Source organism: Centropristis striata, chromosome 1 (assembly GCF_030273125.1).
Source record: "Centropristis striata isolate RG_2023a ecotype Rhode Island chromosome 1, C.striata_1.0, whole genome shotgun sequence".
In the NCBI taxonomy this organism is placed as follows: domain Eukaryota; kingdom Metazoa; phylum Chordata; class Actinopteri; order Perciformes; family Serranidae; genus Centropristis; species Centropristis striata.
In genome coordinates, this window is record NC_081517.1 from 38,404,441 (window position 1) to 38,428,256 (window position 23,816).

The 23,816-nt window shown below is 41.6% G+C and overlaps 1 protein-coding gene across 1 annotated transcript in view; it reads right to left on the reverse strand.

Moving 5' to 3' along the window:
* bnc2 (basonuclin zinc finger protein 2) overlaps positions 1-23,816 on the reverse strand; it is a 181,780-nt gene that overhangs the window by 39,759 nt on the left and 118,205 nt on the right. The window contains exons 4-5 of the mRNA XM_059341647.1: positions 12,269-12,371; positions 9,968-10,203 (exon numbers count right to left, since the gene is read on the reverse strand). Of these exons, the coding sequence (XP_059197630.1) occupies positions 9,968-10,203; positions 12,269-12,371 (339 nt within the window). The remainder of the gene's footprint in view (positions 1-9,967; positions 10,204-12,268; positions 12,372-23,816) is intronic.

Below are 23,816 nucleotides of genomic sequence, written 5' to 3' on the forward strand. Positions count from 1 at the left end.
GCTACACGAGATCAACACCTTCCCACACTATCATTAGTGTCGCTGACCTTGAAGTAAAATTCAATTTCCCTCTGCAGCAACAAACCCCTGTAGCCCCCTGAAAAGCCACTTCAGAATTCAGAAGCCATTTCCGCCTTCCAGTGCAGGCGAGACAGGATATTATAACTTATGAAAAAGGATATATGGGGCGAGGGATGCCGACAGAAAGAGAGGGATTCTGTTTGAGGAGGTAATTATAACATGGCTCACTTTGAAAAGTAAAGGGGGCAGACCCTGGTAGAGGTAAATAAAAATTCCTGATAAGCAGGCTGTCAGATCCCCAGTTTCAATTAGGGTGTGTGGCTCACTACGAGAGCCTCCCATGGGGAGCATCAGCCGCACAAGGGCGGCAGCGAGGACCTGTTGAGGGAGTTCTCCCGGGGCATGGACACTGGGTAAAAAGAGAAAGGCAAATGTGCAGTGAGAGAACCAGAGATCCCATTACACTGATCAGTGTAGTGCATATCACATGGAGCAGGCGAGGAGGAGAGAGGAACAGGGTGTTCAGAGGGGATGAGGAGAAAGAGAGCACCCCATTAATACAGGGAGAATATTCCTTTTTATTCTAATTATGACATGCCAGTGGAACTCAAGAGGGGAGAAGAAAAGCACTGGTGGCCCTTTTCTTCACTTACATTTGCAGACACTGCGAGGTGGACAGTGCTAGCTGCTTTTCTCAGATATGGATTGAAAGTGAATAAGGTTGTGTGTGTGTGCTGGGGTGTGGTGGGGGCCATGGGAAGAGATGCAGCCAGTGAATCAAACCAGCATCTCGGATAAAGCTGTAGGATTGGCTATAAGGCTTTGAAGTCAGCCTTATCATGGGGATTTGAGAGGGAAATGGGTAAGAAGGTGGCGCTCATATGCTGCGTGTGTGTGTAGCCCACAGTTTGATCAAACCCCTACTAGGATCCCATGGGAGCCCCTAGACCTGACCATGTATGTTAAACATATCATTTTCACTTCCCATGTTTGCCCTGCACAGCATGTTAACTCCCCAATCAGATTTTATTAGAGCACCCCCAACACACACACACACATACACACACACACACACACACACACACACACACACACACACACACACACACACACTCACTCCCATACGAATATTCATGATCTTTAAATTTGGCCAGATATGGAGTCACCCATCCTAAGTTTAAATAACGTTTTGAAATATACATGTGGCCACCAAGCATGTAATGGATGCATTAAAGGGATTTCTAAATGCAGTTTAATTACTTAAGTCTCTCGTGAGGAGAACTTGACGTGTGTATTGGCACTTTATCACATTCTGTGATGCAGCATGCATGATCCTCGCCAGCAGTATATGAAGTGCTGCTGCAGGCCTGCTCTGCATGTAATAAGATCTTTTTTTAAAAGGAAAAAAAAATATGTTTTTAATTAGTGAACACCTCCCAGAATAAAAGACTGCAGCATTCATTCTAGCAGATAAACGATGATACTAGTATTACACTGTACACTGAGTGTATTCGCTGTGTGTGTGTGCAGTTAGTAAAAAAGCCAGATGATACTAAAAATTTATGACGTTGACGGTAAAGGGCTGAACCACAGAGAGTGTTTGAAGGAGAGGAGTACATTGCAGTGATTGCTGGAGAAATGGCGTCACTTTGAAAAAGCAATGTAAAGTTAAATAACACAGCACAGCACTCTGCTGTAGTTCATAACAGCTAAGACGAGAGTACACACACTGAGAAAACATCCTTAATTCCCAGCCGAAGACATACAGTGGAAATGACAGGTGACAGTGGAGACAACAGTAGATGTATTAGACAAGTCGGTCTGTGAAAGGATGAAAGTGGCAACACACAGACAGAAAATATAAAGAAGGCATTATCATGATATTTTGTGCTTTTAAACATTTTCATTATGCTGACAACTGCGGTAACATACACTGTGATGTAATCCGATTTATTTTTATTTTTTCATTCCAATTTTTGTGACGAAAGGAAATCTTTGTCAACACTTTTGGTTTTATATAGTAAGATAAAGTTTTTAGTCTGTTTATCTAACTTTTTATTGCAGCAAAATGGGATTATCACACTGACAGACTGACCAAGACTATCATTAAAACTTGTCATAAATGTTGCATGGACCTGACAACAGTCTGCATAGTCCAAATCAAAATAAAAAAAAAAACATGTCAACTGAGCACAATATACCGGGCTAAAAATGCAATATTAATAATTCATATAATAAAATATCCTTACTTGACATTTGTGAATCGATGCGGTATTGCCATGCAAAATATTGCCTTTTTTATTATCAACTTCTATGCACTAGCAGTTTCTAAACACACTTCTGTTTTGTATCTTCAGTCCTGATAGTACCTAAACACCATGACAGCTATCTGACACAAAGGATCATTCAGCAAAATTTCACTTCAGGCCTCTGTGCAGTCAAAGAAACAGAAATTCATAGAAAAACAAATGCATGTCTACTTATCGACATGTAAAGATTTAGAGCAATGAAAAGATGGAACCTAAAAAAATAATTTCACTTACTCTCTTTGGGAGTAATTTTCTTCTCAACCTCCACTTGATAGCATGTGCAAAGGTGTTATTAAGTATGTCATACCAATATGTATCACCTTCATCTTTTTTTCTCAACTTTAAACTTGCAGCAGCTTGTGAGGCCTTGTATAATCTACGGTAAAATTCAGACCTCATTCCAAATCCAATATAAGGGGAATTATTTCCCAAATTCCTGCATACAATGTAACCTGCTCATAACCTTGCTTCTCCAGCTTGAATTCATTTGAGGCTCGGGGTTCAGGATTCAAAAGCGAGGGACTGAGGATTTGGCATGGGCAGGACTTTGTGTAAGGAGCTGGCTGTGAGCTTTGCATGCTGTGAGAAAAAGTGACAGTGAAGAGGCTTAAGAATCCTGCAAACATTACCCGATTTCTTTTTCAGATTATTTATTATGATATGGTGCATTCTGGATTCCATGTTTCTTGTTGATAAAGCTGTTTTTCTTAATATAAAATTGGTCATGTTATCGTTATCATGGTTTTATTGCTTTCAGATAATGCTGCTCTACCTCTCTCTGACTGATCCTCTAATCTGAAATCACATTCTTTTATCTCTGGCTTACTTAGAAGTGAGCGATTGAGAATAAGAAGGGAGAAGACACCCTTAAGAGCACTAGGCAGGACAAGTGTGTGTGTGTGTGTGTGTGTGTGTGTGTGTGTGTGTGTGTGTGTGTGTGCAGGGGGGAGGCTGGGTAAGAATCACCTTGATTCAGTACACCGACCCGCTTTGAAGTGCTTGGAGCCCAGCACGGCCAGCACAGAGCCAACCGTAAGCCTTCCAGCAAAAATCGAGCCTGACCTCCCCACCAAATCATAACCATATGAACGTAAGAATTTCCACCTTAGGAGAATGCTTTCTCCCCCGTCCATCTCCCAGGGTGAGGCATTAAGTAGTGATAACAGAAAACAGGTTCTGAGAGAAGGGGAGGCGCTGGGAGGTGATGGAGGGTGAAGAGGAGGAGAGGAGGACAGGAGGAAAATAGGGGTTACAAGTGTGCAGTATGGAGGAGATTGGAGAAGGGGATTGTGTCCAAAAAATGTTGTTGCACAGAGTCCGACTACCTAAAATGGAAGTTTCTCAGGCGAGGATCAAGAGATATGGTGCCATTCGCAGTTGACAGAGTGAGAGACAGAAAACGGAGAAGGGGGAGTGCAGTGAGGGGGGGGGGGGAAGAGACAGAATGTTGAAATGTGACTCTAACTCAATAAATACCTTTCTAAACCACTATAGAGAAGTCGAGTGGTACCTTTACTAAGGCCTCAGGACCCACCTGCAACTGGAAATGGTTTCCTGTCTTACACACAAACGCTGTTGCGGCCTAATCCATGTAATTACATCTCATATTCCACATGTGTAAGTACACATGTACAACATTATAGTCACAAGTTTTTTTAAATAAGAGCACAGCCCCCCTGCGGTCCTCCGAAACTACTGCCAATGTTCATGCTCATTAGAGAAACAATGTATTTCCTAAATAAGCAGATAAATACAGGCATGCAAGCTTTGACTTCTATTTGCACGTGGTTAGCGTTATGAAACAGATCTACTTGGTTAAGTTTATGCAACATGGCTTGGGTCAAAGTAAAAGAAGATTATGGAAATGAGGTTACATCGTAATTTGACAACACAATGTGACATAACTCTTACGTTAAAATAACTTATTGTTGGTTTCACACAGGACACAACAGCAGAGTTAAAATGTGTTTGACTCATCCATTCACCCTTCCCTACACGGATTTTGTCGCTCTTTACACTCACCTTACTTTCTCCTTTGTCACTGTCATAATGACTGTGGCCACTAGAGGTCACCACCTATCTACAAACATCACTATCTTAATAAGCATCTTGCAGAGACGACGTATAGTTTTTTTTAGGTGAAGACGGGCTAACAAGCACTCTGTTTAACTACATTATAAGTAGTGCTGGTCCTTTTTAGCTAAATGTCTACACGAAGTTTGCATGCCTTTAGCTAACCAGAACTGTTAGTATTTTACTACATTGATAACTTCAAACACACCCTTCTGCCCAGGCATCTGCCACTGAAACAAAGCCGATTTTTTTTTTTTTTGACGAGTGTGATTTTGTGGCCGGGTGTGTGCCTGATAGTTTGAATAAGCCTTCCTCCGAGTGTGTGTGCAATTAGGGGTTAAGACTGTTTGTGTGTGTACAGTATGTGTGTGTGTGGTTGCGTGGCGGTGGTGGGGGTTGTTAGCGGTTCCATCTGGGTCTCCTGGAAGCCGTGTGGAGTCAGGAAAACCACATCTCATAAAAGTGGAGGCAGCCCAATGTTCTACAAGGACAGAACATTACTGAGAATGTCGCTCAGGAAAACCCTGGGCTTCGGCCCATATGTTGGCTACAAAAGCTGCGTCTCTCTCTCTTTCCACTCATTCTCTCTCTCTCTCTACTTATTTTTCACTTGGTAAGGGATAAGAAAGAGGAAGACAAAATAGACAGTGTGGAGTGTGGGAGACAGAGGCTGAGACAGAGAGAGAGGAGCCAGTACTGATAGCAATTCCATCTGTCTGTATCGAACAGAGGAGTGAGCAGTGACAGGCCGCGGGACGGGGTGGAGGTGGTGGGAGGGCATCTGGTGCACATTGGCTGTGGGTCTGTCTGGAAACAACCATGGGAGAGGAGAAAGGGATGAGTAGAGGGAGGGGGGGAGGATGAAGGGCTGAGGAGTGGAGAAGCTAAAAGTCCAGCCAAAGTGAAGGGCAAGGAATCCTGGCAACAAATAAACGTGTGTGTTGTTCATATAATGCCTTGGATTGAACTTGGAGTCAGGAGGATAGGGTTGAAGTAGCAGAGAAAAAAAGCGGAGTAAAATATCACACACACGGATAAAAACATAACTTTCTGTCATCACTATTTGGTGGACACCTTTTAGCTTAAATTTGGGTGATTTTCATGTTTTCATATGACTCTACAGGGCTCAACACTCACATTAAAAAGTGGTTGTCTCTAATACAGATGTAAAGGCACCGAATGTCATGCATTGTTGTCTATAACAGTAATATTTGAATATCACGAATGCAACAAGTGTTAGACATTAATTTATGCTGGCGTGCATGCTTTGCTGTCCCAGCAGTATCTTTTTTCCAATGACAACTCTGCAACCGTTACTGTCTAATTCTGCTCAAAAAATGTCTCTGACCTCTCAGATTCACAGAAGATAATGTGAAAAATAATTTGTCTTGTGCCTTAAAGCACTGCCTTTTATTTTTTTTTATTTTTTTTTAACTTTTTACATAAAAATAAGACATTGCAAGGTCATTTTCAGCCCAATGCTACTTCCTGTTCCTGTTCCTTTTTACTTGCTGGAACACTAATTGTACAAATGCAATATAATTTTATTAATACGTATATTTAAATGTACAGCACGTGTCTAAATTTTTTTCGAGAACACACAGAATATGGCAACTTTGCATTAAAATGTTGACCATTTAAAATATAGTAGTAGAAAGCTGTGATCAACTGACAAAGTGATCCAACCAACAAAACTATTTATTTTTACAAAGTAAAGTTGGCTGTGTGAGTTTTCAGGATACTCTAACACAAGCCAGCTACTATCGTGGTAAAGGACACTGCAAAGGTCCTTAGATAGCTCTGTCTAGATGACAGGAAGGTATTCTCTTCTGGAAACAATATGGGAACTTTAATTCAGCCACATTATATTGTTATGTGGATGCGTGGTCGGGTAAACACACGCAAATGCATGCATGCATTTGTATATTATTGCAGCTGAGTGAGTGGATTTGCTGGTGCATTAATGCTATAAGAGAGCGGTTTGTGGACTGAAGGTCAGGCTTCAAACGGTTTATAGTGGGATGAAACAAGAGGGAGAGAAAGACAATCATTCATTTTAATGGTTATTGATGTCATGTATAATTCCTCTCCTTTACAAATCAAAATTCCAACCACTTGATAAGCCATTGCGCTTTTAATAATATCGATCAATTTCTTCGGTTTAAGGAGCCTATTACAAAGATAAATTGCAGAGTGTACGGATATTTAGTCACACCTCCGCGATGTATTTGCTCCTGTCATGCAGTGAATGGCAGAGAGGACGGAAGAGGACAAAGTGCATATCAGATGTTGACATAAATTAATTCCTTCTGTGAATTAGAACTAAAATGCTGTGGTGACATATTTGTAGTGTTAGAGTTTATTCTGCAGGGTAATCTGAATTGGATTACAGTGGTGATAATGATGATAAATGCCCTTAATGCATTGATGTGGAAATGTCAATGTGAGTTTAAGTAGAGTGGTGATAGAAACAACACAAGAACTGTTTCCACTTACTTATTTTAATGCTTATTTTGATGTACAAAAAAGTGTCCACACTCTCTTAAAGTGTTTTTTGTCTTTGTTGAAAAAGTTTTGACATTGCAATCGTTGAATTCACGACTGATCAGCTGTTTTCCGCAGTTGGAGTCTTCCCAGATACTATTCATCCTCATTTCCGGACAGCATGAAACACTTTTTTTGTTTCCAGTTTGCAACTTCTACTACATCTTCTGCTCTGTTTACTAACCTAATTGTATCCTGTTTCCCTGTACTGTGTGTGCTGAGAAAGAGCAGGTGAGCGTTTGTACTTGATGTCCTAAATGTCCTCATCGGGAAGCACTCCATAGACTGAAATACTTACAGACAAAGTCAAAGTTGGTTTGTGTGCAGCTGTGGTATTTATACTTGAGGAACACAAATGACGATAAGAAGTAGGCTGATCAGTGGGTGCAAAAACATAATAAGAAGTGATAGCACCAACAATAGAAAGGTGTCATCGAGGGGGGTGGAATTTTGGCAAATGATGTTTACTGTTTCTAACATTACTACTCCGTAGGCCTGTTGTCTATTTAGCCTTCTTTAACCCATTAAAGCCTGGAAAGCGGATACGTCGTTTCTATTTGCTACAGAGGCTGAAAAATTTATTATTTAGTACAAGCGTTGACACTTCAGTTGAATTTCCAGAAAAATTTCAGGTGTTGGGGGCTTATTTTAAAATCGCCCAGAGGTTTTACAGGCGTTTTAGGCATCAATGGGTTAAATCAGCTTCACAAATAAAGAGGGAATGTGTTGGTCTGAAGGCAGTCTTTTTCTTTGTGATTGGTCGAATATAAGTGTGTGTTTTCCTGCCTCCTGCGCTGCATACATTCAGGTGGTCAGGCATCAGAGGAGCGCAGGTATACTCTGTCAGCTCTGTGTCCTGAGTTCTCTGGCGCATCACTGACACCCATACACACTGACACCCAGCAAACACAATGCACACACACACACACACACACACACACACACACACACACACATGTTTTTCCCTCTCTCAGTCTAAACCTACTATGACACATTGTGACACACTGGCTGAGGTAGGAAAGAGAAAAAAAGAAAGTGAAATGTATGGCTCCAATTCAGAAACAGGGGGTGTATTTTTCTATGTAATTATCGTGATTGATAGCACATCTCACTAAAATATAAATTTACATGATTACTTCTGTGACCTAAACACTTTTATTCTAATCCTAAATCAGTACGAGCGAGCGTTCGGCTGTTTCGGATCACGGTGAAGTAATCTGTCATCAAATAATGTCCCCTGACATCAATATCACAAAGACAACTTATTATCTATCATATGCAATACTGTTCCCCTCATTTTATCTCTCATTTAGCGCGGCATGGTGGGGAACAAACCCCTGACACAAAGCTTTGCCCGGAGGCTCGGTGAAGATGATTGAATTTCATAGCTACTTATAGGCTAATAGGGCCGTACAATGACTACTTACTGTCCGTGACTGGCTGCTTCTCGCCGGCCGCGGCCCCTTTGAAGCCCTTCTGAGGAGATCTAGAGGATTTAGCCAGTAGCGTGACATGAGGCTGAGCAGTTGAGCAACGGCGCTCCCACCAGCTGACTATTAGAGCCAGCTGATACAAACACAGAAGCTATGACTATGAGAACCACAGAGCTCCAATGGTTACTCAATACAAGGTTTTCTCATACTGCTGCATTTGGAGCATTTGGTTACATTTCTGTGGGAAAATGTCAAAATTGAATTGTGAAAATGTTATTGGGTTTTTTTTAGTTTTTTTTTTTTTAGAGCTGAAACAGTTAGTTGACTAATTAGTAAGTCAAAAATGTAATTACCCAGAAACAATTTTGATAATGGATTCATCATTTTGGCCTTTACACAACAAATTTCTCTGCAGATTTGCAGCTTGACTGTGTTTCATATTATTTTTAATGGAATCATTTTGGGTTATGGATTGTTGGTCAGACAAAAACAGATTTGCTGATAATGAAAATAATAGTTTTGTTTTAATTAGAAAAAATAATTCAGCAAATATTTCTAAATTAGGAACATAATATATTAACTAGAGAGATACTATGATATGATATGATATATATATATATATATATATATATCATAATATCTATTTTATTTTATATATATATTTTACTCCATCACCAAAATACACTCGCAAAATCTTTATTTTTAAATTGTATGAAATATTGTAATTTAACGTATTAGTGTAATTTTGTGTGTGTGTGTGTGTGTGTGTGTGTGTGTTCTTTAAGAGAAAGGGACTGGGTCTGCGAGTGCTTTACTCACAGAAGCTGTTTCCACATACAAACCACCCTCTCCTCACCATGCTGTTCCACTTACACTCTTGGAACACTAAACCATGTACGCATACAGATAAGCACATGTGCACACAATACACACACACACACACACACACACACACACACACACACACACACGAACACACACACACACTAACCACATGCACATGTTCACTTGCTCTTAACTAATTCATTCAGGAACACTTTGGTTTGGGTTTCAACACCAAAACCTCCGTACCTTTGATTGAGAAATGTGTCTGACTGCAATTATATGGGAGGGAGTGGTGGAGGGAAGGATGGATGGAGAGAGGAAACACACTACAGTGGTTTTATAGTTTGCTGGCGTGACATTTTTCTCCACTTTTTTTTTTTGAATCCTTTTCCTTTTTCCAGCAGAGGGGCATAGTGTTGACAGGGCAGGAAAAGGGGGCAGACTGAAGTAGCCATAACAGCCGGGAAAATGTGAAGAAAATGGATCAGCAATGGGACTGAAGTGGCCTAGATTGTCACTATTGTGCTTGTGATCAATACCTCTCAAAATAACTGCAATGCTGGAGAAATCTTGGATACACTTGGTGAGAAAGTAATGGTAGTGATCACTTATCCCCACTTTCAAAAAGTCACCAAAAAATTGCAATTTAAAAGCACATGCAGGGATGCGTGAGTATCGCTAATATGTGCTTTTGACGTTTACACTAAACCTGCATGACGCTTTACATGTGTGTTGGCTGTAGCATGTGTGTTGTTCACTGACCTGCAGTATGTAGCCCCTGACGTAGTCTCGAAGGGTCCAGCCCAGGCCGTGCAGGATATGCAGCACCTCTTCTTGCTTCAGTACGGAGAAGAGGCGGTCGAGGAGGATCTTGAGTCTGACAGGTACGGCCTGGGTGCCGTACAGCATTAGGCTGCTGATGTCGAACACCACGTTGGACTGAACGATCTCCACCTGGGTCGGGTGGTAAAGGTGCTGGGTGCTGAGCTTGTCCAGAGCTGCAGAACAAATGAAACACACACACACACACACACACACACACACACACACACACACATACACACACACGTTAATGACTATCAAGTTTCCTTATCATCTCAAATCTTCCTTCAGAGGCTACTGCGTGGTCAGCACGAGCTGATAAGAACATATCAATCAGATAAAAGCAATGACATTAATGTAATTATCTGCCATTCTTTCTATTTAATCTAATCTCTTGCTCTCTCACATTTACGCTGTTCTTACATCTCCCATTTTTATCTGCATCTTTTGTCTCCATCTCGACCCAAACCAGCAGCACATCCATCCTGTTTGTCTCAGATCTGAATCCTTTCTGTTTGTGGCTGGATTTGCATTTCTTGTTGCAATTGTTGTATTTTATTTATTATATGGTTCATGTTCTATGAAATCCTTATTTTAGACCAAGATTTGATTCAATTTCTGATTTTATTTACTATTGAAAATACTATTTATGCCCTGACATCTGTATTTTACATTGTTAAAAAAAAAAAAAAAAAAAAAGATCAGCCACATGGTATATAGTTTGATTTAACTACCATATTGTTTTGGAATGTACCACAATGAGGCCCTATGATCAAATTGAAATTGTTTAAAATATTATAACGATAAAATTAAACTTATTTAACCATTTATACAACAAACTTTAAACACAAAAACAAAGAGAAGAATTACAGATCCTGCTTTGATTTCAATTAATGGAAAAGCTTATTTCTTTTTTTTTTTTTTACAAACTATCATTGAAATAATATAAATTCAACTAATAAACTAAATGCCTTATTACATTAGTTACAATGCTTTTCATAATTATAGCAGCATAACAAAAAACAATACAGATTCTATGTAACTTTTTTATACACTATCCTCCTTAAAATCATGTAAACTTTTCTTTATAGAGACCTGATACTGTAGGATAAATATTAAATTATTAATATTGTCCTCTATCTACTCGAAAGAGCACTATCCTTTACTCTATTATATTTTACTTATGTTCAATTACGTGTTTTTAGGAGCATTTAACAACAGATTAATAGATTTCCTTTTATTCAAAAAGGATGCAGATGAGTTGCAAGCACATTTCTCAGCACTGAGTATAATCTATAGTGTCTCTTAGGCTGCAGACTGACTATGTATGTTCCTGTAAGTTTAGTTATTGCCCCCTCTATCTCAGCCTCAGTCACCTCTTTCTCCTCTCTGGCTGTCTGCGCGACACCTGGTCCACTCTCTCTTTCTTCCTCTCTGTCTCAATCCCTCTCTCCCCTTACCTCATCCCTCTCTCCCTCCCTCCTTCCCTCCTTCCCTCCTTCCCCTGCCTGTCTGGGTGACACCTGGTTGGGTCTCTCTCTGATCCTGGGACGGCTTTTTCCTGCTGACGAGCGCTTTGCCTGACAACACAGCGCAGCCAGACACGAACATAATAAAAAATGAAGAACTACTTGTCAGAGTCCCTGCCAATGCCGACATGAAATGAAAAGTGGGGGAGAGGAGAGATGGGCGCCTGACAGTTCAGAGGGAGAGATTAAAAAATAGTCAATGGGGTCCTGTGCGATCCGCTGAAGGGCCCATGGCTCGCTCTTGTGCGGACGCAAGCCAAACAGGTGTTTTCTTTTTTCTTTTTTTCCCCTCCTCCTTCTCTTTGTACTTTCTTGCCTCCTCTCACTTTTTTTTCCTTATACCCGCGTGAAAAACTCATGAGGTGTGGTCTCTCGCCTCTATATCTGTCTTGTGGTTGTGTTCTTTTCTTTGATATAAGGTGCAAAAACAAGACTTTGAAAGCAACAGAAAAATACAGAAGCAAACAAAAATAGCAAAGTTTCTTCTACTATAGAAAATGAGTAAAAACCTTTGGATTTTAGTACATTCACACACATAAGAGAGAAACTACTGTGTGCAGTCAAAAGCATAATACAAAACATATAAGAATCGTGCACGTGTTGTCATTTTCTAGAAACAGAAAACAGATCTGCAGCTCTCTTTTCTCCCCAACATGAAGGGGTATTTTTAAAGTTTTAAAGTTCAGGACAACTTAACAATGAGTTTACTCACCGTGAGCTACCCAGCCATGTTTGCACTGGTCACATGTTCGTAGGTGAATCTTCCCTGGCTGGAAACACTCACATGTGCAGTTCACCAGTGTGCAGCGAATGGCCTGCAGAGACAGAGGACAGAAACATACCACGTCAATCACAGCAAGAGATGATAAAGCAAGGAGTGAGAAAGAGCAGTTACCATTTGACAGGCATAGACACAAAGAAAAAGCATGGGGACTAATGATTACTTTGTCTTAAGGCAAGTTTTAGTTCTTAAGTCATACTTAAAATGTGATAATTGTAATACATAACATATTAGCCTTTGCAGCCACAAAGGAAACCTCTCAACCCCAAATTCCCCAACTTCTGTCTCATCCCAATGTGTGATTCTGCCTCTCCATACTGTAATTTCCCAGAGTTCATGAGAACCGACAAAAGGACTTCCCTTCCTGAAAACACAGAAATGTAACTTGTTTTGACTGAGGCTCCATTACTCAACACTGGAGGTGCACTTAGTCTGACCCCGGAAAGCTTTTAGTAGTGAGAGGTTAAGTGTCCAGACTTGACGAGGGCAACTCAGTACAGCACAATGCATCATCTGCCTAAGCCTTTATAAAGAGCTCTTCAGAAAAAAAACCCCAAACAACTCCAGGTACATTTTTGCAGCAAGGTTCATTTGATCCTGTGAGATGTTTCACATTCTTCATACATTAAAAAGAGATTGTACCGCAGGGAGAAAACGTATGATGTACAAAAGAAATCCACACAAATGAGTACAGCTCTATCATCCAATGAGTGCAGCAGCTGCAAATAAATTTCTCTCTGACATGGGGAGGACGGAATAAAAGGAGTCAAAAGAGAAAAAGGAATTAGAAACATGAATTTTAATTGCTTAATAAGTATTGGCAGCCCTTTGTTTTTCAGAGATTTTTTTTTTACATTATTAAGACGAATTGATGGATAAAGATAGTAACACTTCTGCAACCCAAACTGCCTCCAAGGGAATCTGCAGCTGCAGGAGGACTGGTGCAGCATTAGAGCGCTCCTAAAACATGCTTATCTTTCTTTTAAATCAAATATTGTATTTCCTTAACATTAACATGTAATTTAAGCATGTTGGCTTCTGATGTTAGAATAAAAAAAGTGAATTGCTTGTTATAATAAACAGCAATTCCACATGATAACGATGATATAATTTACATTTGGCACATATGGTGTTGAGTCAGTGCCGAATGATTGAGGGTGTTAGAAAAAATCTGTAATGACTTAAATTACAGAGCAAAAATTTCAGGAATGCTTGAGGCAGGAAATTGAGTGTTATATACAAGGTGACTGCTGTGAGTGGCTGCCTATTTATTTTGACAGGAAAAGCCCTAATAATCCAGAACTGAGGAATCTTGTCAGATCAGGATGCGAAGCTGCTATCTGCATGTGGCGGTGACAAATAAACTGTTTGTCCTCGCAGCAAAGCCCGACTTATCATGAAACTTTATGAATTTACAGTCTGCTCTAAATAGGGTATCTCATAATGTTTCACTGCTATTCTTTTAAGGCAAGAGTGTGACAATGCTGTGACACAGACGTGTACACAAAGGGGTCGTAGGTTGGAGTCCATGTCTGCACCAACAACCTATGTTTCACAATCAGAAACAGTCGATCAGCACTTGCAGATAGAAAAGGGTCAGCAGCACAGATCAGTCGTTACGTCACACAGCAGAGGTCAACGCTCGATTAGTGATGATAGGATATTCGTGCTCCAATATTGACCCAAGTGCACAGGAAGTAACATTACCTAGTCGGTGGATTAAACCAATATCCTGTAATTCAGGATATAAAACTCACTCGTAATCTACTAATGGACCGTGAAATCTATCGCAACCCCCCCCTCCCTCCCTCGCCCCAAAGTGTCGTAAACCAGATTAGTAACTGGAGGTGTCAAAATGAACACGGGCTAATCCGAGATTAAACACAAAAATTACACCACTTCTAACCATGTCACCTCACTGTTTGACACCGGTTGAGACAGCAGGCAGAGATTATTTGACTTTACACCATTTTTAAGCCCTCCAGGTGCAGGCACGGCAATCCTCACCGTGTGTGAGGATTACACGCGATGTGTCAGACGGAGTATGCATACATTATGTGCTGAGCTGATGTTCTTATCCACAGCAACGTGCAAAAAGGGAGTTCAGTGTTTCCCTTCAAGGACACTTATGCAGCAGACATGACCGTGACTGGGGTCAAATCTGGCTTGGTTGTAAAATACTGTTCTTGACATTCACATGCACTTTACTACTATATGTTGTCACAATGTCAGATACCCACAACAGCATTCAATCTAGTCGCCAGATCTTAAATTATGGTTAAAGGTATACTGTGTAATTTTCTGACGCTAAGGGTCTCACAATAAAAACAATTTAAAAAAGGAGGAGTATGCTGACTTTGTGAAGTGTTTCACTCAGCTTGTTTTGATAACTTTGATATCACCAGGCTTCAGATGACTAGAAACCTTCATCTGGTTAAAAACAACCAAGATCTAAAAAGTCTATCATAAGAATTTCACTTAAAACTAGATAATAAGTCAATTTATGAGGGCTTCTGACACATCTGCAAAAGGGATATGACGCCACTGACAGGTGACCAAATGAATGGTAACTCATCATTAATACACGAAATCTAGGTCTCGTCTTTTTTTAGACAATTTAATGTGGAAAATTTACATATTATACCTTTAAGGATGCATCTACAATATATTCTTCTCCAATATAATCTATTGTTGTTTTCTATATTTAACTTCTATATTTAACTTCATACGTTACGTTACGTTTTCTGGTATTCATAAAACTGCTATTGCACTGTTGTAATGTTTAGAGCAGAAACAATTTTGATTCTTTTAATCCTTGAAGTAATTTTCTAAGCAAAACCTACCAGCAATTAATTGATTCCTGCTTCTCGAATGAGAACAGTTACTATTAGACTTTTGGTCAAAATACATAGGAAATATTTTAGAATACGAAAACTTTCGGCTCATAGCAGTAGACATTACCATCATTTACTAGATTTATAGAACAGAAACAGTTCTATAAATTGCACAAATAATCAGGAGATGAATCGATAATGGAAATAATCTTTAGCTGCTGCTCAATCATGTTTCACACCAGCCACTTCTTTGTCCATCAGCCCACCTTTATTTACGCTTCCATGTCAGATGTTTTGCCACAGAAGATTTTCCCTTTTATATAACTCTCCTTAGATTTTGCAAACTCAAATTGAGAGTACCCAAATTTAGCCCAGTGATGTCACACAACACAACCCTTTTCTAATTACCTCTCAGTGCGGCAGCGCTAACAGCAGCAGCAGACGGAAATAAACAATTGGAAATATCAAATGCACCACTGCTGTTTACGAGCTGGGGTCTGACAGCTGACAAGATAGTTAAGGGGCGTCTAATACGGCAATTAGAGCGTGCCACTGTCTGCGGGGCTGCTGCTGTGACAAGGCGCCCTCTAATCACTGACTTATTACGCTGGCTAGCAGCACCTCTCATATCTGGCCCATTAAGCAGACAGCAGCATTAAGAAGCATTAAAGCAGCAAGCCCCCTCAACTGAGGAGGCACTGACGGGAGAAAAGGGAAGGGAGAGGATGTAGCGTGCCTGTTATTTCTTGGGATTCATTTGTGCATTGTTCTATATTCAGATAGAAACGTGTAAGTGATGTTTGTGATATGACAAAATTGATCATACGCAATAAGATGAAAGTTTAAAGAGTGATTACAGAATTTTTTTAACAGAGTCAGCGGATGGATTTGTCAAAGAATGCCATCAAAACAGCAAGAAAAGGATGTGAGTTTGTCTGTCTGTGTGTGGCTTGTCAGAGGAAACAAGAAAGACAAAATCATAAAGACTTCTTCTCACGTACTAGGAACTCTGCTTCTGTGGCCAACATGGATCTGGGTTTCATTTGGCCGTGGTTTAACCTGTGTCTGGCCTGGGCTGGGTCAGGGACAAGCTTGGGCCCGGATCCCACCGCTACACTCGCACATATTTGTCACAGCAGGCGGAGGAGGAGGCCGTGTTATCTGAGGCCCGGGCCAGATACACAGCATTAGTCACTGTGCTAGCGTCTCGCCAGGGTTTCCTCTTTGGCTCGCAACTAAAGAGGACGACGGTGAGGAAAAGGACAGAGGGGTGTGTGTGAGCGAGTGTGTGTGAGACTTCATAAATCACCAGAAAAATGAGCAGCGAGTAAAGAAAAAAGCTGTTTGCAAGTGAAGAAAATCCCACAATGCTGTAGCAATTAGACCCAGACAACAGTCAACACTCACACAGCTGCCGTGTTACCGCTATGGTCAACAACTTAACCTGACTGCGTTCAGAAAGCATCATTTTCGGCCCTTATCTGGCTCAAGTGTGTGTGTCTCACTGCTGGTTTTTGTTTAGCTCGAGGCTTGATGTTTCATGGATGTTTTGCTTGGCTCGCAGTCCCTGTCCCAGCCCAATTGTATAAACACTGACAGTCAGCAATGGCCAGCATCAGACTGGGGAGGACTCTCAATTAAAAGACTGTTAGTGGGACAGATGGACTGAAGAACTGCAGGAAAGGGGAGCTGCAGAACAAGATGGCTTCAGGCTGGACTTTACATATTGTAGTCTTGTCCAAAGAGGATTTTAGACGGACTGGGAAAGACAACATGGAACATGGCAACATGGCCCAGAATAAACACAGATACATGCAAATGAGTCCATCCCTAAACCGAGCAGCACATGTAGAGGTCAACAAAGACAGAGCCTTGGCCATTACAAGTCTTATGAAACCATAGAGCTGATGGTGATCCTAAACTAATATCCTGTGCAACTGTTTTACTACCCTGTCATATTTTAGCGTTGACGTTGTAACCATATGCCACCGAAAAACACCACTAAAACACCACTAGTCCCTTCCAGCCTCTCTGTATCCTCCCTTGACAGCGTACAATACAAAACCAACCCAGACAGCTGCTAGATGCTGGGTGGGTATTGTTCCTCCTACTTTAATTGAAACCTTTACCATGTTCAACACACAGCCACAGACCACATTTCTTGTTTGGTGAGTTAAGCAAAGCCGAGATTTAAATGAAAACCCTGTGTGTACGTGCGCATGTGTGTGTGCCCCTTCGTTCTTTGCAGCCGCAGCAGCTTCAGATTTAAATTTGTCTCTGCTTAGGGTCACTGTAAAACACTGGGAGCATCTTGTCCTCTCTTCCACCCACAAGATATTATCTCATCCATGAGTTAGCTGCTGAAATGCTGTCAATTTCCTGCCAGAAATGTGCAGCCAACGTGTGTAGGAAAAGAGGCACAGCGGCTTTGCGTGTCATAAAACGAGGCCCTGGCTCCGTCAGATAGATCAGGACTTCACAATGTCCATATTGGAAACAGGTGACAAATAAAACACGCTGAATAAAGAAAGTCTTTGTAGTCAGACACAGCACGCCACAAAATACAGGGGAGCAAATACCTCATGCCAAAGCTAATTTTTGCTTGTTTGATTTTATACATTGGATTTGACTTGAAACAGAACTTTCTTGCCTTACAAAGTGCTACAAAATAAACAACAATTAATCATTGGTGCACTGGCTTTAGTATAAATCAGTATAGGGAGGAACTGTAGAAAAGACTGTGTCTTCCCGCTGAAATCCCCACAGTGTTAGGCCCGTCCTCCATGTCAGTTCTGGTTTTGAGCCCAGCGGCTGGCAGTCACAGAGCCAGAGGTCCCTGTCCTTTGTGCAGCTGTGCGTCTGGGCTTTGACACGGGGCAGAGCGACCAGAGCTATGCTAATGGGAACCAAATGGGGCGTGAGTCCCCGGTGGATTACAGAAGGAGAAGAGAAGCATGTGTTTTCATGTATTCATGTGGAGACCTGGGACCCTTCTCTTTTCTTCCCTTTTCTTTCTTTCTTTAAGTCAAACAAATGGAAGCAGCCATGTCTGTTGTTTGCACGCACCCTTAATTAATGCTCCTTGGGACTTGACAAATTTTGAGATTCATTGTCAATCAGTGAATGTCTCTCAGATCCGATTAAATGTATACAAAAAGTTATTACTGTGTTTAGATTTAACGCTTTTTAAAGGGATGTTAGTGACTTACTGTAAACTCCTTAGACTAACGTTGAAAAGGGCCAAATTCGACAATGAAGTTTGGGAAATGAAAAGGTAAATAAACATTTAACAAAGACTGGGGAACAATAAAATTCATCTGTGAATTATTGTGTCTTGTGAAACATAAGTCTCAGATGTTTGGCAGTGCCTCTCAGTCTCGTTGCACTTCACCTGCTGTTACTGAAAAATCATTTTTGTCTTGATGTACCCATGTTAAGATCCTGCTGGCCCACAGAATGAAGAGGGTCACAACTTAAAACCTGCAAGACCCAATGGGGCAGAAGTGACAAAAAAATATAAAGTTTGGTATATGTAATCCAACAAGATCATCAGCCTAAACAACAGAATAGGTTGTTTGTTAATAGCACCCATAACGACTAATATGAACGCTTGTCAAAATGACCCATTTAAGCGTTTTGCAGCTCACGGTACAGAGTGGATCGTTCTAAATATAGCGCACAAGTCCTTATACATACACGTATGGCTCACGGTTGTAAAAAAGGCAGCAGTTTCGGTGAATTTAGGCTATAAAACTACTGACCTAGGTTCAGGACAAAAAAAGTTCCTGGTTTAGAGTTATTAAAAACGGTTTAAAAAGTCAATAAATGTGCGTAAATGCCGGAAGTTAAGTAGTTACGAGGGTGATGTGACTACTGGAAGTTACGTAAAAATGTGATTCACAAAACTCGAACCGTGGAAGTTACTTAAAAAATCGGGGACATAAGCTCTGTTCTCCGGGGTAAAAGTCTGCTGTGCATATAAAAATGGCCACCACTATTGCAACCTGCTACTCTTATTTGATGGGGATCTCCATTCTAGTCTGCCTCTATTTCTATGCCTGCTTGTAATTAAATTCCAATGCAGCCTTCATTGATAAGAATCGGTAATCAGGACCATGAATCTGAAGTTCATAACTGGACAATCCAAACAAGTGAAAAGCGAGTGATGACATCTGTCATCTGCTGTCACACATGACGTCCAGGTTCAGCTCCGACCGGAGGTCCAGTCCTGTCTTTTTATGTTTGTCAGCTGTCAGATATGACTCACCCTCTGCACTCCTTCACACAGACACAACACCCATGCTATTACTCCACAATCAAACAAGCAAGAAATGGCCGAGTCCAACATTCCTGCTTCTTCTGTGTGGTTTGACACAGTCACAGAAAGTAAATCTCCCCATCATGAGCACCACCCCGAAACATTTCAAATCAGATCAGTGACGAAACTCTCGGCCTGACTCACTCGCATGATAAATAGCCGTGCGTGTACTCCAGGACAGTCATGCTTGTTTATGAAGTGGACAGAAAAAGGACCCAGCTGGCTTTGATATTGTGAAACAGAGAGGGAGAGGGAGTGTAATATCACTGTACTGGACCAGAAACACAATCCTGTGATCTTGCTATCATATGCCATGCTCTCAGTCAGTGCAGCCTGTATAGACTGAGAGCAGTACCACACCGTTAACCCTGGACTACACTGTCAGTTCAAATACCGAAGCATCAAGGGAGCAGCAGTTTCTCCCATCTTTTGTGTAGACAGCAGGTCCAGGCAGAGGCCCCCAGTCCAGGCCCCTGGCCCCTCTCAGCTCGCCTCAAAGCATTTCCCCAGCCAGAGATCAAACCATCTGCCCAGTGACAGACCTCTGGGTCCACAGACACAAGGCCAGGTTCAAAGAAGGGTGCTCAGGGAGGCAGGGAGGGGATGCAGGGAGAGAAAGAGAGAGAAGGAAGGGAAAGTTGGCGAAAAGGAAGAGAAGCAAGATAGCGAGGGAGCAACGGGGGTAGGTTTGAGGTGGGGGGAGCCAGGCAAGCTGGTGTATCGGAAAGGTGGGGAAGAGGTGTAGCAGGGAAGGTGGAGATGGCAGAGGAAAGCTGATGAGGGGAGGGAGGAAGGTGGAGAAAATGTTGTACAAAAGATGTCAGGCCAGATCTCTAAAAATCCTCCTGTATGACGCAAGTTTTTGGTACAAATTTATATGTGCATTTTATAAGATAACCTGAAGCAAGGTGTGGGTGTCTGACTAAAGAGCTGAATAAATGATGCTGCTGTTACCAATATCATCAAACGGTTTTAGTTTAAATCAGAGTGAACATACAGCAGATGTCAGTAATAACAGGTTGCAGGAAAATGATTCCCAAAAATTCTTTGAGGTTCATAGTCATGTTTACCAGACAGGACATAAAAGTTTATTTTTTAACTATAACCAGCCAGCTCAGTACATATGTCGCCCATAATTCTTTAATGACCCAATTTAAAAGATGTGTTTTTGTTTATTTGTTTCTTCGTTGACCCAACAGTCTAAAAAACCCAAACATATTAAAATTATATTAAAGATTTCAATTTGTATATCAATTAATCCCCCTGTTTTTCTTGCAGGCATCCATGGTGAATGACAAATACAAAAAATGAGGAAAAAAAGAGAAAAACTACATCTTTTTCCAAACTCTCACACACTTGTGGTATAATCCAAGTCTCTTTTAGTTAAAGTTGAGTTTGTTAAAGGATGTTTTGATGTAGTTATACTGTTTTTGTAAAATGAGGCCGAATTTACTTCATTTATTCAAGAATTTTCTTGGTTCAACGTGGAGGTATGTGAGGAAAAACAAAGTTTTCTATATGAATCCGAGCTAACACGGGCTGAGTAACTTATACACAAACGATCATTGTGGGGTTGAAGTGTCCCTTTAAATTTGCAGAGATGCAAAACAAAGAAAACCCTCATATTTGAGATGCTGAAGTCAGCAGATGCTTGTTATTTTTGCTTGATAAATGACTTTAACAGTTAATCAATAAACCAAATTGTGACTTAATTTTGTGTTGGCAAACTAATTGCTCTGGCAGTGAAGCAAAATAAAAAGCCAGTAATGACTCCGCAAGTTGTTCAGAGACACAGTTCCTAATCACAGTCCATTGTGTGGACAGGAAAGGAAGAAAATAAAAGAGGCAGTTGTCGTCAATATATACTAGATGTGCTCTGACCTTCAGCCTATCGGAGGGAGTGACCTGAGCCAGATAAGGACAACTCCCTGTCAGACTTGACACCTGCACTCGCTGGCCAACTGATCGCCCCCGTCGAATGCAAATATCACTGAGAGGGCAACGGCACGCTAGGCTTGTGCCTGGAGACCTAAGGGAGTGACATGACCACACAGTGCGACCAGACACATGTTTGAGTGAAGAGAGAGAAGAGAAAGGAGAGAGGGAGTAGGGGACAAAAAGAGGAGTGGTGGAAATAGAGAGAGGGGAGAGAAGATGACCGTCTGCTCTTTGCTTCCCTCCCCATCTACACCCTAACACAAACAGAAAGTATTAGTCAGAGCCCAGACATATTGCCGACCCCTCTCTGTGAGGGGACATCTCCATGGTGATCATTGGTTGGCGTGGGCGACGGTACACACACACACACACACACACACACAGAAACACACACACACAGAAACACAGCGTGACGACAGGAGGCCAGCACTGCAGAGACTCCCCCAAATTGACATTTAGTCATCACACTCGTCTACAAGGTGGGACTCTACCTCCTGAACTACAGACAAGCGCCCACACACTCTCCCACATTCCCTCTCATGCAAACATGTGCACACACACACACACAAACACCCACACTCAGTGAATTCCCCTACTCAAACTCACTCGCAGCCAGAGAAATCTTGGAAGAATTCCTAGATGCAATCTTGCCAATAGCTCTTTATTTTCTTTGACCATTTTTTAATGTAAAAACGGCTGCACTAATTGTGTGTAAGCAATCTCCAAATTATGTATATGTGTTTTTTCAACTAAGCCCGAACACTACTGTAGACACATTGGCTGGTTTTCAAGACACACGACTGGGCAATAATATTTGTTTCTTTCCTCAGAGTTTTGTTCAAACAGTGTGTCAGCATGGTGGTTTACTTGTAAACACCTGGGCCTGCACACCCAACAGCTGTGGAAATACAAAACTATGTAGACGCCATGCTGAACCATGGATAATTGCTCGTTTCAGATTATTTGCAACCAAAGTGTTACATCCACTGACATTATGAAATATCACCAGAAGTGGCAGAGCAACAAGAAGAAAGAAAAATCAATGCCCAGATTGTTGTTATTTACAGATTTGTGCAATCGTTTACCTCAGCCAGCATAGTGAGAAGACTGCTCCTGATTCGTAGTTCCCTCTTTGAGACTCGAAGAAAAAGCTGCAACTTTTATTAGTATTTACAGTCGGCAAATGACAGAAAAACAGGACTCAAGACAGAGATAGAGACAGAGAGGGGAGGGAGAGTGTTTAACCAATGGCTACATTACTGCAGTGACAAGTGTGTCACTCCCAAAGCCACACAATGAGGGAGAGAAGTGAGGAGTGTCTTTGGATGACTGTGTGTGTGTGTGTGTGTGTGTGTGTGTGTGTGTGGTGGGACAACGAGAGAGGGAGGGAGACGGGAAACCAAAGGAAAGTCCATCTGGGTGTCTTTGTCTTTATCAGTCTTACAAAGTTCACAGATAGAGGGGCTGAAGTGGAGGCTAGACGTCGTTCCAGATTCACAGGTCACAAAGAAGACACAGAGCAAATAGACCGGAGGGAGGGAGGGAAGGAAGGAAGAAAGAAAGAAAGAAAGAAAGAAAGAAAGGAAGAAAGGAAGAAATATAGAAAGGAAGAAAGCAAAAGAAGAAAGCAAAAGAAGGGGAAAAACTCACTTTTGCTTGAGGAAAGCAGTGCCAAGCCTTGGTGATTGCCATTCTGCAATCGACCTGACCAAATTGCAAATTCCCTCTCAGGACCCTCTAAGTCCGCTTCATTTGGCTAAAGCCGGAATCCTTATTTCTGCAATTATAAAGCTATTGACTAATTCGACATATGTTAGCGTGTCTTCCAGAGCTCGAGTGCTGGTGTGCCATTGAGTCATTAACTTTGACAAATTGTGACAGACTTTTTTATTGCCACCCAATCATGAGAAACAAGACTGTGGCAGAGGAGTTAATGAGTGGCATGTTTCTCCTCTTCCTTCTCTCTCCCCTCCTCGCCACCACCACCTCTCTCTCCAACCCTTCCACTTAGATTCCTGCACCCCCAAATACCCCTCACCCCTCCATATTTATAATTTTACCACATCCTAACAATAACACGGCCGGTACTCAGCACAAAACACGCGGGCCCTGGCCTAATGAATCTCATGCCTTTACCGCGGCAAAATGGCCAGTAAGTATTACCAGCTGTGACACTCTTCCTCACTCTCCCTCTTTCTCTCCCTCCTTGGCAGTGGCATTGAGCTTGGGAGAGCACAGGGGTGGGTGGGTGGATTCGGTGGTGGTGTGTGTGTGTGTGTGGGGGGGGGGGGACCAGTCAGACACATCTGAGTGCAGCTGGACCAGGGAGAGAGCGGTGGGGGATGAGGGGGAGAAAGACCGCAAGTCTCCGTGTTTCCAGCTGCCTTTC